Below are 16699 nucleotides of genomic sequence, written 5' to 3'. Positions count from 1 at the left end.
AATGACCATACCAGGACAAGGGCTAGTGAGTCATAACCACCATTCTCTATCCCTGCCCCAGCTCTAGATAACACTGATAATCGCCAACATTCAAGGATCCAAGGGCCATGTCTTCTGACTTTGGAGTGGATTATAACAGTTCACATTTGTTTAATACTTTACAGCTTGTAAAATACTTTTCTCAAAAACCTGAGGGAAATATATCACATGTGAACACCTTTATCTCCAATCTATAGATGAGGAAACCAAAAGTGAAGAAATTTGCCCTCAGTCACATGGTTAGAAAATTGTTAATTATTTGCTTATAATATCACAAGGTCATAACTCTAGATCTTAAGGGGCCATTTAATCTGATCCTTTTGTTTTGCAGTAAAGCAAACTGAGACCCAGGGAGGCTAAATCATTTGCTAAGTCACAAAGAGAGTAGATATCAAAGTAGCATTTGAACTAGGGTCCTCAAGAACCCAATGCTCTTTCCATATTAACTGTGTTTATTTGATTGAGGGTGGGGAGAAAATGGCAGGGGGCAGGAAAATGGCAGTAAATTTACCTAATCCTGCCTAGTCCAGGCTGAAGTTAGAATTAAGTTATATTATTGAACCTATAATTATATAATTAAAGAGGTTATGTCTCAAAGAGGAGAAATATGTGGAAAACTAAGAGACAGTCATAAATAATAAAGGAACACTTTTCCTCTTGAACCCGTAGCTTTACTTTTGACTTTGACAGCCTACTTTGGTAGTAGAACTCCAAAAGGAAATCACTCTCTGTGGTTAGTCACTGTTATTCAGAAATTCCAAAAGATTGGATATCCATCTTACCATAGTATTTCTCACATTATGTAAGGAATTCCCAAAGCTCAACTCTCCTAGGTTTTATTTTCATGTGCCAAAATGCCATTGCCAATGGAATCCATTAGCCTAGATTTGACCATCATTTTCTATTAGTCTACAAGCCTATACTCTCTCTAGGCCATTATTCTCCACTAATCTTGAGAACTACACACTGTTTCATCTAAGCAACTCCTTTAGCTTTGCTCACATATCTAGAAGGTTGTAAGGAAGTTTCAAGGTTGATTTGACTTTTGAGATGGGAACTATTAATATGTAAGCAACAAAGCTGATATTCCTATTTTTGTACTCTATGACTTGACTCTGAGAATGACTTTTCTAAGAAGGAAAATGTCAACCTTTGGGTATGTAGGGAGTTCTGGGATGGAGGAGGTAAAAGACTAAAGTCTAAGAAACTGAGCTCTTACTTTGTCATCACAGCGACTGGCTGCCACACAGTTCTGGACATAGGCTATAAGAGAATCAATCAGCCCTGGATAGTTACGCATAGTCTGGCGTCCAGCATCAGCTGAACTCAGGTTCCTGAAAGAAAAGAAGAACATTAAGGAGAGGAATAGAAGGAAAAAGAATGGAGGAAAGAATTTGTTTATTCAGAATATTTATTTATTAAGTTCCTACTATATGCAAGTGCTATATACTGTACTTGGGCTCAGGGTCCAAAGATCACCAAAAAAAAAAAAAAAAGGACCTGTCCTCAAGGAGCTTACATTCTATGGAGGAGAGACAATGTCAAGTATATATGCAACACATTCAAAATAAATAGTATGTGATTTCAATCAAGAGAACCTCGAAACTGGAGGGATCAGAAAAGGTCCCACAGGAAATCATACTTTAGCTTAGCCTTGATAAGAATGGAGAATTCCAAGAGAGAGAGGAGTGAGGAAGAAAACCAGGCGGGGACAGTCTTATGTTTTATCCTAGATACAGGAAATGGAATATCATGTATGTGCAGAGGTCTCCTAGAGCCAGTTTGTGCCAGCTTTCAAGAACCTATTGCTAAATTTTCAGTATGAGCAAGTACACCTCAGAAGCAAACACACTACAAATCAGGGTTTGATGGATGGTTTTGTTGATCATCTAGACTTAAGAAAGTGATGGGTAAAATGTTAATAATGCAGATTAAACTTGAAAGTATGCCCTACATACTTCTTTTGAGAATTAATTGTTAAACATTTTCAGTATGTCCCTTTGCATAGGAAACAGAAAGTAGGCCAGTATGGCTAAAGAATGAAATAGAGAAATGTGAAAAAAGGCAGGAAAAGAGACTGGAAATCAGTTGTTAACCATTTAAAAATATCTAAAAGAGGAGTTTGCATTTATTTTTTCTAGAGGTAATAGTCATTCATTCTTTCTTTTATTTATTCATTCAATAAGTATTTATTAAGTTTCTACTGTGAGTCATGTATTTGGAATATAAAGCCAAAAACCAAAGCCCTTGCCTTTTGTTAGGAGTACAATAGAAAAAGGTAGTGCACAGAAGTGCACAGAAGTAAATAGAAAGCCATGGATATTTCTTAAACAGGAGAGGGATATGTTCAGATCTTTTGTTTTATAGATATCAGTTTGGCAGCTGTATGGACAATGGATTGGAGAAAGGAGAAATTAGAAAGAGGGACATTGTTTGGAGCCCATAGAACAGGATGAACTAGTGTAGTAATTGCATGTTGATGTTTGTCATTCATTAGGGAGGTGATGCCATGACAAGCACATGAATAAGATTTGAGTGACGGGATGCTATGCTAAGTCATCAGCCTCACTTTCTCCTCCCAAGCCATCTAGGTCTAGTGGTAGATATGAATCAGGACGACTGAAGATGGTCCTGGATATGAAGCAATCAAGGTTAAGTGACTTGCCCAAGATCACACAGCTATCAAGAGTCAAATGTCTGAGGTCGGATTTGAACTTCTATCCTCCTGACTCCAAGGTCAGTGGTCTATCTGCTGTGCCACCTAACTCCTCTAGTGATTCTCTGAATGAGGAATGGGAAGGGATAGAGGGTGAGTGAAGACCAGTGGAGAATGAGAAGGAATGAAGAAAGGAAATAGAATGATATAAGGGAACAAAGGCAGGGTAAAGAATAAGGAGGAAAGATTGTTGAAGGAGAAAGAAATGAAAAACAAAGAACAAACAACAGCATGGCTAAATGCCATCCTATCCTGAATGAGGCTGAGATGTGGCCCCATTTGAACTCTGTCTTAATGCCATCCTCTCTGACCCACTTTCTGCCCACTCACTCCTCATGCCCATGATTTTACAATCTTACCACTATGACTGCTGTGGTTGGCACCCCACACAAGCCCCTGGCAACACATTCCCCCCTCCCCCAACCAAATAGTTACATCTTTAATAGAGGTGTAGAAGCCCCCTGCCTCTCAATGTTTCTTCTGTTGGAGGCACCTCCCTGTGGTGCCAGAGGACACAAGTTAAGTGGCTGTTGGCCAAGGACCTGATCTATCTCCCTACCTAATACTTTCAAGCAAGCAAATGTGTTTTCCCAGCTGCTACATTAGGCAGATTCCCAAGCAATCTGGGCCCATCTGCCTGAGGTGGGTGGGGTTGTTCTTCTCCCCCTCCAGCAGCTCCATAAAGACCTTAATTATATGGCTTTTTCATCTCCAAGCCTCACTGTGCCTCAGCAGGCTATAGGGCAGATGGTCTATTGGAGAGGCTATAAGGAGAAGCAACAAGTTGAGACAAACTCTCTGGACTCCCCAAGAAACCTGCAAGTTCCCTCAGTGGAAATTACTTAGATTATGTGGTGTTACTAAACTAGATGGCTCAGTGAATGTGACCCTGGACTAGTCACTTAACCTTGCTTGCTTCAGGTCCCTCATCTATAAAATGTACTGGAGAAGGAAACAGCAAACTACTCCAGTATCTTTGACAAGAAAAACCCAAATAAAGTCATGAAGAATCAGATGAGAGTGAAGCATCTAAATAACTAAAAGTATTCATCTCCTTTGACCCCCCCATAGATTTTTATTACTCATTGTGTGTGTATATATATATATATATATATATATATATATTCAAAAAGTTAAAAAAACAAAGTCCCCAAATACATAAAAATATTCATAGTTGGCTATGAATATTTTCATGTATTTGGGAACTTTGGGGAGGGGGGGTTGCTACCACTTTTATAGTAGCTACTTTTGTAGTAGAAAAACTCAAAAAACCAAAACCATTTAATACATTGGAAGTAGAGTGAATGCCTGTGGATTAGAAAATGGCTGAATAAATTGTAGTATATGAATGTGAAAGAATCTTATTGCAATTTAAGAAGTAATGAATGGGAAGAATTTGGAGTGACATGAAAAGAATTGTACAAACTTATAATGAAGGTAACAAAATCAATAGGTTAATATGCATGATGATTATTATAATAATGTAAAAAAATCTCTAAAAGGCATCAGAATACATATGAAATGCAATGAATAATCCTGTTCTCAAGAATAGATAATGAGACGCAACTCCCTTCTCTCAGCAAAGAAGTCTCAGTATAGAGGAGGGGAACTACAGGTGCAGAATGTTGCATACAGTATTGGAGGAAGTCACTGCATTAATCGATTTTGCTTTAACTATTTTGATTTATTTTAGAGGAAAGATTCTGTGGAAGAATAAGCTTCTGCAAAGTGATTATGGGAAAAAGAAAGGGTAGCCATAAATTTTTTTTCTTTAAGAAGTCTAATGAAAAAAGATTAAAACTAATGAAGAAAGGTATAGTTGTTAAAGGGGATCTTGCCCTTCTCTGAGTACCCCATGTAGTGGCATAATAGTTGCTGTTATGTAATGATCACACCCAGATTCCAGCACCCAACACTTCTTGCTGAAACCACCTTCTACCCAAGACACACCCTGGTTTGGAACTTGGAACACCTTGGGCATAGACGTGGTCTTTGTGCCAATCTATATGACACAGTGGCCTAAGGCTGAAAATGACTCATTAGCAGAAGCCTTTGTGTGGGGAAATTTTCTTCAAATAGTGCAGGGAGTGCATTTGGATAAATGAAGTGGGGGGAGTGGTGGGGGGAGAAGGGGAAAGGGGGAGAAAAACAAGAATTAAAGGAGAATTGAATTAAAACATTAAGACGTAAGCATTTAGTTCTTGGTCAAGTACTGACTGTTGTACATGGAAACACATGTGCATTATATATGTACACTGTAAGAAATGATAACTATGGAATATCATATATACTAAATTATGAATATGAATGAACATTTAAGAAACTAATATAGATAAATATGTAAAATATGAATATGGAAGATAATGAACATATAATATATGTAAGAAATGGTGAATATAGATGAAAAGGCAATGCATATAAGAAACTAATATGGATGAACATGCAAGAAATTTTGAATATGGAATGAAATGAACATGTAACATATGTTATTTAACATGCATACAAAATTAATATAAATGAACATGTAAAACACATGAGAAATGATTAATCTAAATGAAAATGTAATGCATGTAAGAAACTAATAGATGAACATGTAAGAAATGATGAATACAGAATGTAATGAACATGTTATATATTATATTACTAAATATAAATTATAATACATGTAAGAAATGCTGAATAATAACGAATGTGTAATGCATGCAAGAAAACTAATATATAAACATGTAAGAAATGATGAATATGAGTGCATAATATATGTACTAAATGGCAAATATAGATAAACATGTAAAAAGGAAGACTATGAAATATGAAAAACATGTAATAAATGTACTAAATATTGAATACAAATAAACATTAATACATTATGAAACAATGACAATGAACATACTATACATGTAAGAAATAATGAATACAAAGATTCAGAAGAATGTCAGGAGATTCCATAAATTGAAGCCAAGGGAAATGATCAGAACACACACCCCCATGTATATGTATACATATACACATACAAATGTATATTCATGAAGGTATACATTATGACAACAACAATGTAAATGGAAGGAATTGAAAAACGAAATGAAATCAGACACTACTTGAAGTGACCCGAGTTGACCCTAAAGAAGAGATGAGACATTGTAGGCCCTCTCTAAACTAGGAGATTTTGCTAATGGGTATTGTATATACCACTAGACAAAGACTATGTGATGGTTAGTTTTGTTAAGTTGTTTCTTCTTCTTCTTTTTTTAAACTTTGTTACATTAAATGATATAAAAACAAATTATATCTGTAAAAATAAGCTTAAAAAATAAAATGGTCCTTTGATTTCTCTGTCCCGGAACCAGACAGATCTGGAATTAGAAGGTCCCCTCTGTAACTGAGGGGTAAAGCACATTCAATGCTGTGCCAAGGACAGATAGAGGGGAAGAGTCAACTTCTCTCACCTCAAACAACCGGTGGCATTGAAGAAAACTTCTGGGTCCACTGTTTCCCTGGACATGTTGCTATTTCCATCACACCAGCCAGAGAAGGGGATGATAACCCGATCAGTCAGAACAGGAAGGGCTTCATTAATGAGTTCTTGCTTCAGTTCATCAGTGGAAGATAGGTTCCAGAGCAACCCTGAAGAAAGAAGAGTCTCCCTTAGCCACAATCCCTTGGTGCCAGCTTCAAGGAGTTTACCAGTCTGTCTTCCTACTTATCCCTGAAGCCTTTTCTATAATTCTCTCTCTTCAAAACATCCAAGAAGTGCTCATCTAACCTTTGCTTTAAACAGTCTGGTGATGGGGAACTCACCACTTCACACAGTATACCATTCCACTTTCTGATCAATCTAACTTTAAGAAAAGATCTCATCTAAACATATCCCAACCAAGTGAACAATTTACCTCTCAAAGAACTTATTTTCTGATTTGTCTTTAGGAGTATATTTTCCTTCCCTAACTAGATTACTAGTTCCTGGAGGATACAGTCTTTGTTTTAGGCTTCTCTGTCTTGAACAACATGGAAAGTAATGTTGCATAATGAATAAAGTTTGAAACTTTGAGTCAGGAAGTCTGATTCAAACTAAGCCATGAGCAAGTTACAACTTCTCAAAGCTTCCTTTCTCTCATCTTTAAAATAGGTGTAACAATTTCTTTTCATAGCAGTTGTGAGGAAAGTATTTTATAAAGATTATTATAAATATAAGTGCAGGATTGAGCACATAGTATAAACTCAAAAGATATATTGACTGATTATTGTGACCATGTGTTTTGGCACTTAATTATATCCGATCTGATATTGTCCTTTAATTATTTCCTGTCTATAAGGCTGGTGTCCATTTGGATTTTAAATGCCTCAGAGGTAGAGACACTTCTTTTATTACTGTTGTTGTTGAGTAATATTAATAGTGAAATAAAATAATGTGATTAATAACATAATAATGGCTCTTATTGTCTGTTTACACTTTTAAGGTTTGCAAAGTACTAAGCAAATCTGAGAGGTCAATTTTTGCTTTCTCCTTCTCTCCAATAATGCAAATATTAATATTCTCATTTTACAAATGAAAAAACTGAAGGTTACACCATCCACAGCAAATTCTGTGAATGTAGTAGGATTCTGCTAATATTTATTGAATTAAATTGCTTCCATCAGACATCCTTTTCATCATCTGCCTGCTAACCCTGCTCCCCACTTTTGCCCCATACACCTGAAATAAGTCCCCTGCTTCCACAACCCAATCTAGAGATCAATCTTAGGAACACAAATCTAATTTTGACTTAGGATATCCTATCAAGCATGAATCCAAACCACAAATGAAACTCATATTGAGACTAAATCTTTTTCTTTTAATTTCTACTCATTGCTCCTCATTTTGTCTCCGGGAGACAATTCTAATATCTTTTGCACATTGCAGTCTCTCAATTCGTGACTCCTCTAAGATTTATTTTTTTTTCTTCCCAATAAGCATCATTAGTCCCTTCAACAACTCTTTACGCTTTGTAATTTTGAGGTCCTTCACCATCAAGCATATCCTTTTCCAGATGCCTTTTAAAAATGGGATATCCCGAACTGAACACAAAACCCCAAGTCATCTGATCGGGTATAGTGTGACTAACCTTCTTTCTATTAAGCAAAACCTCTCTTGGTACATCCTAAGATCTCACTAACTTTAGGGGATACTGTAAACAAACTGTTGTTTCATCTCAAGCTTGCAGTACCCTAAAAAATCCTTTTCAGATTAACTTCTCCCATATCATGCTTAGGAGGATATTTTTGGGAACCCATATGTAAGACTTGGTTGCCACATCATATTAGTTGCTTTCTAGTGTCTGAAATACCCGTTGGTTTCTGACATCTTTGATCATATTTGATTCTTAGACATAGATAATGGATAAAGTGAAAGAAATATGAACCAACTCATGGAAAACTTTGTAAATTATTTGGAATAGGATGGAAAGAAATACAGCTAACAATATCAACTGTTGGAAAAAATACTGAAGTAACTTCTCTGATGGACTTATGATAAAGAATGCAATCCATCCCAGAGACAGAGCTGATGGTATCTGAACACAGACTGAAGCACACCTTCTTTTCTCTCACTTCATTTTTTTTTTTGAGGTTTCTATATCTTTGTAGGGGGAGGGGGGGATGATGTTTACTTTTACAATAAGAAAGATTGTTGTAGTCATGTGAAAATAAATAAATAAATCAAATATAAATTACTTTTGCTCTCTTGGCTATAGATTCTTCCTCTAGGCACACTGGACTAAATGCTCTAGAAGACCCCTTTAGCTTTAGAATTCCATGATTTTTATTTCTCTACCCCAAACTCCTTTAGCTTTGTTCTTTTGCTGTCTCAAAGTCCTTCCCAATCTAATGACCCAGGGCCCCCGAGGAGGTGGAGACTATGGCCTTCTTCCACACTAGTCACTTACTTTCTATAACCCTACAAACTAATCACTAGTTGCCCAAGAAGTTTTCTGCCCCCATATCTCTCTTCCCTTAGCTTCCCATGGGAGGCAGAAGTTGAGGAGGGTAGAATGAGATTGAAGGTGGGGAGAGGAAAGAGAGAGAGGTTTGGGGAACTGAAGGGAACTCACCAGTGAGCTGCTTCTGGATCTCAGTGCTCCCAGTCCTCCTTAGGAGGTTCACGGCCTCCGGAATCCCATTCTGTCTCCTGGTCTCAAGCTTGTTAGTGGAGCTTCTGAAGACCAGGTTGCGGAGGGCTCCAGCTGCAGCTTGCTGGACATTTTGATTGGGGCTCCGGAGGAGAGCCACCAGTTTGCAAATTCCTCCCAACTGGTACACCTAGGGGAGCAGGGCAAGAGTCAGAGACTCGTCTCAAGGTTAGATTTGACACACCTAGGGAGCTAGGTGGCCCAGGAGATAGATAGATTGCTGAACCATGCTATAGAAATGCTAACTATTTAAAATTATTATCCTTTTTACAGTTGGGGAAACTAAGGTTTAAAGGAACAGAATCTATGAATTCCCTATGAACCACATAATCTTTCCTCTCTTCTTTATGTTCTAGCTCAAGACCACCACATCCATCCCTTCCTCTCCTCCCTTTTGGACTATCTCTCATCTCACCTGGTAGTCAGGAGTCAAGGTAAATTTGTGTCAGACCAAAGAATTCACTTAGGTACTGAATTCTTTAAACTAATTATCCACACAACTCTCAAAGCTGTCCATGTATGATCTTTAGAAAACAGAGCTTGGCTAGGCACATCTTTTTTCAATGATCCCAAAGTTAGGGATGAGGAGCTCTTGCTTCTTACCATCACCAAGAGAAATGGAATCTATCCTATGTTTTTCAAGTGGCTTGTATAAGCCAGAGTATAGGGACTGGAAAGGGTATATGAACGGGAGATAGTGGGGAGTGGGAGCAAGAGAAAGAGGGCTATTAAATTAAACTTGTCAAAGAGATTTCCCAGATTCATGATGGTACCAAAAGGCCATGAATACTGGTTACTAGAGCAACAATTTAGATCCACATTGAAAGGCCAACTTCCCTACAATGATGAGAATTTTTGCTTTAGATGGGGACAATGACAAAACCATCCAGCTTGGTAAAGTTCCACCATCTACTTCATTCATTCAACAAATACAGTAATAGGCACTAAGCTAAGTGATGGGGATAGAAGAATAAAAATGAAACAGATTCTCTCTGCTCTCAAGAAATTAATTTTCTTTTATAGGAAAAGAACTATTGACAAAAAAATAAATACAACGTATATAAAAAGTATAAGTTGTGGTTTAGGGCTACCAAGACAATGGGCTTCCAGGGATTTGGGTCCAATCCTATGGGGACTGTGCCAAAAAGGTCATTTTCTCTCCAGAGTATACTACAAGGAATTACTTAAAGAAAAAATGTCCAATATAACTTCTGTATAGCTTATATTTATGTTTCCCTAGATGTGGGAAACTGATTCCCCAGGTCCCATATTAAAGATAAGAAATGTTTATTAGTAATGGATCAACCTTTATTTCATCAGCCAGTTTGTAATTAAAAGTACTTAAGGGGGCGGCTAGGTGGCACAGTAAATAGAGTGCAGGCCTTGGAGTCAGGAGTACCTGGGTTCAAATCTGACCTCAGACACTTAATAATTACCTAGCCGTGTGGCCTTGGGCATGCCACTTAACCCCATTGCCTTGAAAAATCTAAAAAAAATACTTAAGGATCTAAAAGGACTTATTTGATTGTCTTAATTGACCCAAGAAAATACTAATATTCAACAAAGGGCATGAATATATTAGTGACACCTCTATCATTTCAGATCAATTTCCAAATGAAACAGTTTCCAAAATATGCTCAGGTCCCTGTTATAAAAGGCACCAAATGATCCAAGTAGAATAATATAATTTTTAAAAATTTAATTAAATATATTTGTCCTTTCAAAACAAACTGTAGAATTATGATGAAGTAGAAAGAATACAGAATGGGTTCAAATTCCACTCTTGCTTCTTACCATCCACTTAGGTGATCTTGGATATGATTTCCCATTGCAGTGCTAAGTGCGGTCACTTGAAAACTGTGTGTGTATGTGTGTCTGTGTGTGTGTATATGTGTGTGTGTATGTGTGTGTGTGTGTGTGTGTGAAGTTGAGCTGAATGACCAGTCTCAAATTCTAAATTCCACAGTCTTTGATCTTGTGATTTCTTCATCTGTCTAAATAGAATCAGTTCAGAAATCAGACCAATTGTTCCTGTTAAAATAAACAATTAAATATTTCCTTCTTCATAAAGAGGTAAGAGACTTGCATCAACTATCTGATTTGGTTTCAGTTAGTCTTTTTAAAAGTTACCTTCATTTCAAGGAAGAGTGTAATATGGGAGGAGAGGGATGTCAATGATGAATGTTCAAAATGAATAAATAAAAATGCACATGTATGAATATGTAATACATTTAAGTACAAATATACATGTGTATGAGTACATAAATGAATAGATATTTTCAAAATGAAATCTATCAAAAAAAAGCAAAAATGTACAGTAAAAAGAACAGTGACTCTGAAATCAGTGAACATGGGTTCAGATATCATCTCTGACTATACATCTTTGGACAAGTCATTTAATGACCCCATGCCTCAGTTTCCCCACTCATAAAAATGAGGGGACCGAATCTGATGATGTCTTGGATTCTCTTAACTCTATTCACTATCAGAATCAATTATTATGTTAATTTCAAACAAGCCAAGCAAGTATTTATTCTTTTCATAGTATCTGCACAAAGGATCTTCCAGGTCAGGCAAAGATAGGTATTGAAGTTTCTATGGCCCCCTTCCCACTTTAGATAAACAGTACCATGCAAAGGTCCTAACTCTATAGGCTACCAAAGAGCCCTGCAGGAAAAGTTTGATTTCACTTTTTAAAGAAAATCAAATATAGAATTTGGGTTCAAATTTCTTGCAAGAGAATCCCCTGATTTTTGAATCAGTGGGATTTTTTTTTAATGTAATAAGAATCATCTGGATTTTCTGTACACCTTACTGAAGTAGCATGATGGAGTGAGAAGAGGGTTCAATGGAGAGTGTGGTGGACAGTTGTATCACTACCTATCTGTGTGACCTTGGACAAGTCACCAATGGTATTACAGATCATGAAGTCTCAAAGGAACAGAAGAGACCATCTAATTCAATCTTCTCATTTTACCTATGAAGAAAATAAAGCTGGGGGCAGCTAAGTGGTGCAGTGGATAGAGCACTGGCCTTGAAGTCAGGATTACCTGGGTTCAAATGCGACCTCAGACACTTAATAATTACCTAGCCGTGTGGCCTTGGGCAAGCCACTTAACCCCATTGTCTTGAAAAATCTTTAAAAAAAAGAAAGAAAAGAAAGCCAAGAGGCAAATCAAATGACTTGCCTAAAAGACACAATTAGTAAGTAGCAGAGCTGAGGTTTGAACCACCATCTTCGAAGTCTTATGGTTCCATATCCAGTCCTCTTTTCCACTATTCCATACTTCCTTCCTATCACTAGGTGTCACTAAACTTGGTATTATTAAGCCATAATAATAGCTAATAATAATTATCATTTATATAGTGCTTGAAGGGTTTACAAAGTCCTTTATATATGGTATTTCATTTGATTGGTTTTTATGGACAATTAACTAAAATCAGGAAAGTTAAGGGAGGTTAGTTGGAATGAAGGGGAGTTGGTGAGTGATACTAGGGGCCTGGGCAAGGAAGGAGGCAGAAAAAAGAAATGAACAGAGAAGAAATTTTAGTGTTGATGATCTTATAGTTTATATATGGATCTATATATGGATCATACCAAGTACTTCAACCTACTCCAAGGGTTTGGGCAGGATGAGGAAGAACCAGCAGAGAGAAAACCTCCACTCATCTTTAAACATAGGGCCAGACCAACATTTAGGTCTTCCTATTGCAAATTCAAGGGAAAAGTATGCAGTGGGTTACCTGTTGCTTGGCAGATTCATCCTGGAAACAAGTATGCTGAATATAATAGGCCCCGATAGCCTGATACTTCTCATCCTGATTGCTCAGGAACTGCACAGCCTTGGGGATAGTCAAGCCACTGCACTCTATGTCTTCACTGCAGATCCTGAGCAAGAGAAAGATAGAGGTTACCCTGGGCTGGCACCTGCCTCAGGTGCTCGAAATCCTTTAGGCCAGCTCTGACATAGCTTCCAAAATCTTATCAGTATTCTAGACAGTCAAGATGGAGGTAGCCAGAACTACTGGACCTGTGTTTCTACCTTTTGTCATTTAGTCATTTCAGTCATGAATTTTTAAGACTCCATTTGGAGTCTTCTCAGCAACATTAGTGGAGTGCTTTGCCATTTTCTTCTTTTATTTTTCACATAAGAAAACTGAGCAAAGCGGGGTTAAGTGATATGCCCAGAGTTACACAGGAATGGATCCATTGACTGGAATGTCCCCACCCAAGAATACATATCTTAACCACCCTCTTCCAGGAAAGAATGCCATTAATTCAGAGTTGGTAAGATAATACATGTATTAAGACTTTGGTCCTCTCCAAATGCATAAACTAACTTCCCTTCATTTTAATAAGCACTTCTTAAGCTCCTCCTGTATGAGCTAGGCTGGGGTCATAAAGATGAACATGATCTCGTGAAGCTTCACTCCTTAGCACAGATCACAAATTCCTTATTACCCAGACCATAGCCAGGCACGTGGAACATAGGTATCTTTAGTCATGAAGTGACCAGGAGAAAGTGGGTAGAGGTAGATCCATCAGTTACCAGGCTCATCAAGTCTTCACTGGAAATGTCCCTCCTTCTTTCCCATTTCTCAGTCTACCTGATAGTTCTACTCCTATCATCTTGTGTATGAACTAATATCTCCTAATTAGTTTCTGCCTATTATTTTTCCTCAGGTCTGTCAATCTGGCACATTGCTTCATCAAATCATAGACTGACTAAACTATCCTCAATGGTTCTCCAATACCTAAAACAATAAAAATCTAGATTCCTAACCTGGTTTCCATTTCCTCCCCAATCTGACTCTAACTTAGCTTTCTTTCCTTATCCCCAATTACTCTCCTATTCCAAACCCCCATTCCAGCTAAATTAGTATCCTCAGGCTTCCCAAATAATCCCTCTGCATTCCCACCTTCCCTTAGTGAACTCTATTCCTATTGGATTAGGTACCTTTTCCCTTTTCACCATCTGAATTCCACCATCCTTTAAGTCCTGGTCCACTGAGAAACTGTAGAATCTTAATATTTTTTGCATTGGGAATAATGAATCTAGACCTGGGGTTGCCATTTGGTATTTACCAAAAGAAAAGGCAACATTGAAGAGGTATGACTATTTTCTACCCAAGTCATTCTAAAATCTTGCTGTTATACTCTAGCATCAAGATGGAAAGGTGAGAGCAGTGGATTAAAGTTAAAGAATGACTGGTCCTAGAGCCAGGAAGAATTGATTTCAGAGTAAGTCACATAACCTGTCTACTTCAACTTTCTCGCTATTAAATGGAAAAATAATTATAGTACCTACCCCCCAGGGTTGTTGTGAGAATAAAATGAAATAATGTGTCAAATGCTTTGTACACTTTAAAGCCCTGAATAAATGTTTGTTGCCATTTGGTTGTGTCCAACTTTTCATGAACCTGTGGGCCATACCATGCCAATACAATCCATGGAATTTCCTTGGCAAAGTTACTGGAATGATTTGCCATTTCATTCTCCTGTGAATTAAGGCAAGCAGAGTTTGCCTCAGGTCACAAGGCTAGTATGTATCTAGGGTCAGATTTTAACTCAGGTCTTCTGGACTCTAGGTTACTTAGTTGCCTCTATATAAGTAAATATCTATACAACAATCTACAGATAGAGAAGCTAGATGGTAGAGTGGATAGAACACCCGTGCTGGAGTCAGGAAGACTTGATTTCAAATTCAGTCGCAGACACTTGACACTTTCTAGTTATGAGATCCTGGGCAAGTCACTTAACCCTGAATGCCTCGCATCCAGGGCCAGCTCCAGTCATCCAGATCTAGAGGAGAAAGTGAGGCTGGTGACTTTGCATGGTACCCCTCCACTCAAATACAGTACACTTGCTTGTCTTGACTTGACCTCCCTGATATCATAGTCTTCTTTGAGGGCAAAAAACAATAGCAGCAACATCTATAGATACACATATCTATGAAAATGCATGGATATAGGGATGTATATCCATATCCATATATATATATATATATATACATATATATATAGACATATTTTCATGGTTATATATTCTTATATAGATAGAAATACTTAAAGGTGTTTATAAGCATATGTATATTTATATAAGTAATATCCATATATCCATATAAATGCTAGCTATTGTTATTATTATTATGATTATTACTATGTCTGGAAAACAGTAAGTTTTTGTAAATATTGACTGATTGTTTAATTGACTTTCTGGATTTTGGGAGTCCCAATTTCACTGATTGTTCACTAATTGTTCAATATTCTGATTGTGAGAACAATAGATGAGCTCAGTCGAATCTGGACCAAATAAACAATCAACAAATATTTATTATATCCCTGTTATGTTGAGACTTTGTCCTAAGTATGGGAATATGTATACAATGAATGAAACAAATCCTATTCAAAAAGACTCGGGGATATCCCATCTCTAGGACGAGGTACATCCCTCCACTGCAGGGTTCTTCCTAAACAAATCCTTCTGGCTCTAGTTTCTCCATAACTCTCCCCCTCCTCAGGATTTGTGCGTATTTGCCTACCTCCCTACCCTTGGTATCATCCCCAAGGAGACACATTTCTCTGTTGGAATCATTTCTCCCAATAGTCTCCACAGAAATATGTTCTTTTCAAAACTTCAGTAGATCTGTGATCTCATTAGTCTAAATATTCTAACCTACCAGTGGTAAAACATTAAAAATCCTTTGAAATCCATCTGTCTTCAATATCTCCTCTAGTTCACAACATTTGACAATTTTCCTTTACACTTGTTGGCCCTTATCTGTCTGTCTGTCTCCTCTGTTTCTATCTCTGTCTCTGTCTCTGTCTCTCTATTTCTGTCTATTTCTCTGTCTCTGTTTCTCTGTTTCTGTCTCTGTCTGACTCTCTGGCTCTATCTATCTATCTCCTCTGCTTCTGTCTCTATCACTTTATCTCTCTGTCTCTTTCAGTCTTTGTTTCTATCCTTGTCTCTTCTCTCTCTCTCTCTCTCTCTCTCTCTCTCTCTCTCTCTCTCTCTCTCTCCCTCCCTCCCTCCCTCCCTCCCCCCCCCCCCCCCTCTCTCTCTCTCTGTCTTTCATCAAGCTGGAAGCTCCCCCAAGGTCAGGAACTGTGTTTCCTTCATCAAACTGAGAGTTCCTAAGATCTATATCAAATTGAGAATTCATGAGGTGCATAGAACACGTACCTCCAAGAGACTGGGATCTTCCAGAGGGCAGCTGACTCCCCCCATCAGATTAAGAGTTTTCTAAGGGCAAGAACTTTGTCCTTCCAACAGACTGGGAGCTCCAAAGGACAGCATGCCTTCTCTCTTCTGACTGTCCCCCCCAGTTAAAATATTGTATACTGAAAGAGCTCTAGGTGATGGCTGATACACTAGCACTTACTTGGAACTAGCCCTTGAGTGGCCGAAGGAGAGATCTTTATTGCAGGATGTTGGTGGAATGTAGACAGGATCCTGCTTGGACGTACAGGAAGGAGGGCGCATCGGACATTTCTTAACAGGCTTCTGACCACTGCAGGTACTATAAAAACTATAGCGATTCTGTATGGTCTTGTGGCTCTTGTTGCCCGTGTAGCCCTTGCGCAGAGTCCCCCGGGGGTCGCAATACAGGTCTGGCTCACTTCGACTGGCCTTAATGTTCTGCATGAAGCATATGTCACTGCCGGGGCCAATGGTGTTGCAGTTGCCTCGGTTGTACTGGCGGTTCCAGTTCTCCATCTGGCTGTAGGAGCTAAAGCGTCTATTATCTGTATCTCTCTTGAGGGTCCCATTGTAGATCTG

The 16699-nt window shown here is 38.0% G+C and overlaps 1 protein-coding gene across 1 annotated transcript in view; it reads right to left on the bottom strand.

Moving 5' to 3' along the window:
* Nucleotides 1-16699, bottom strand: part of PKP1 (plakophilin 1) — an 82548-nt gene that overhangs the window by 14722 nt on the left and 51127 nt on the right. The window contains exons 3-7 of the mRNA XM_074222346.1: nt 16302-16696; nt 12661-12805; nt 8839-9046; nt 6199-6376; nt 1259-1373 (exon numbers count right to left, since the gene is read on the bottom strand). Coding sequence (XP_074078447.1) covers nt 1259-1373; nt 6199-6376; nt 8839-9046; nt 12661-12805; nt 16302-16696 — 1041 coding nt within the window. The remainder of the gene's footprint in view (nt 1-1258; nt 1374-6198; nt 6377-8838; nt 9047-12660; nt 12806-16301; nt 16697-16699) is intronic.

This window comes from Macrotis lagotis, chromosome 2 (genome assembly GCF_037893015.1).
Source record: "Macrotis lagotis isolate mMagLag1 chromosome 2, bilby.v1.9.chrom.fasta, whole genome shotgun sequence".
In the NCBI taxonomy this organism is placed as follows: domain Eukaryota; kingdom Metazoa; phylum Chordata; class Mammalia; order Peramelemorphia; family Peramelidae; genus Macrotis; species Macrotis lagotis.
This window is presented reverse-complemented; position numbering and strand designations above follow the sequence as displayed.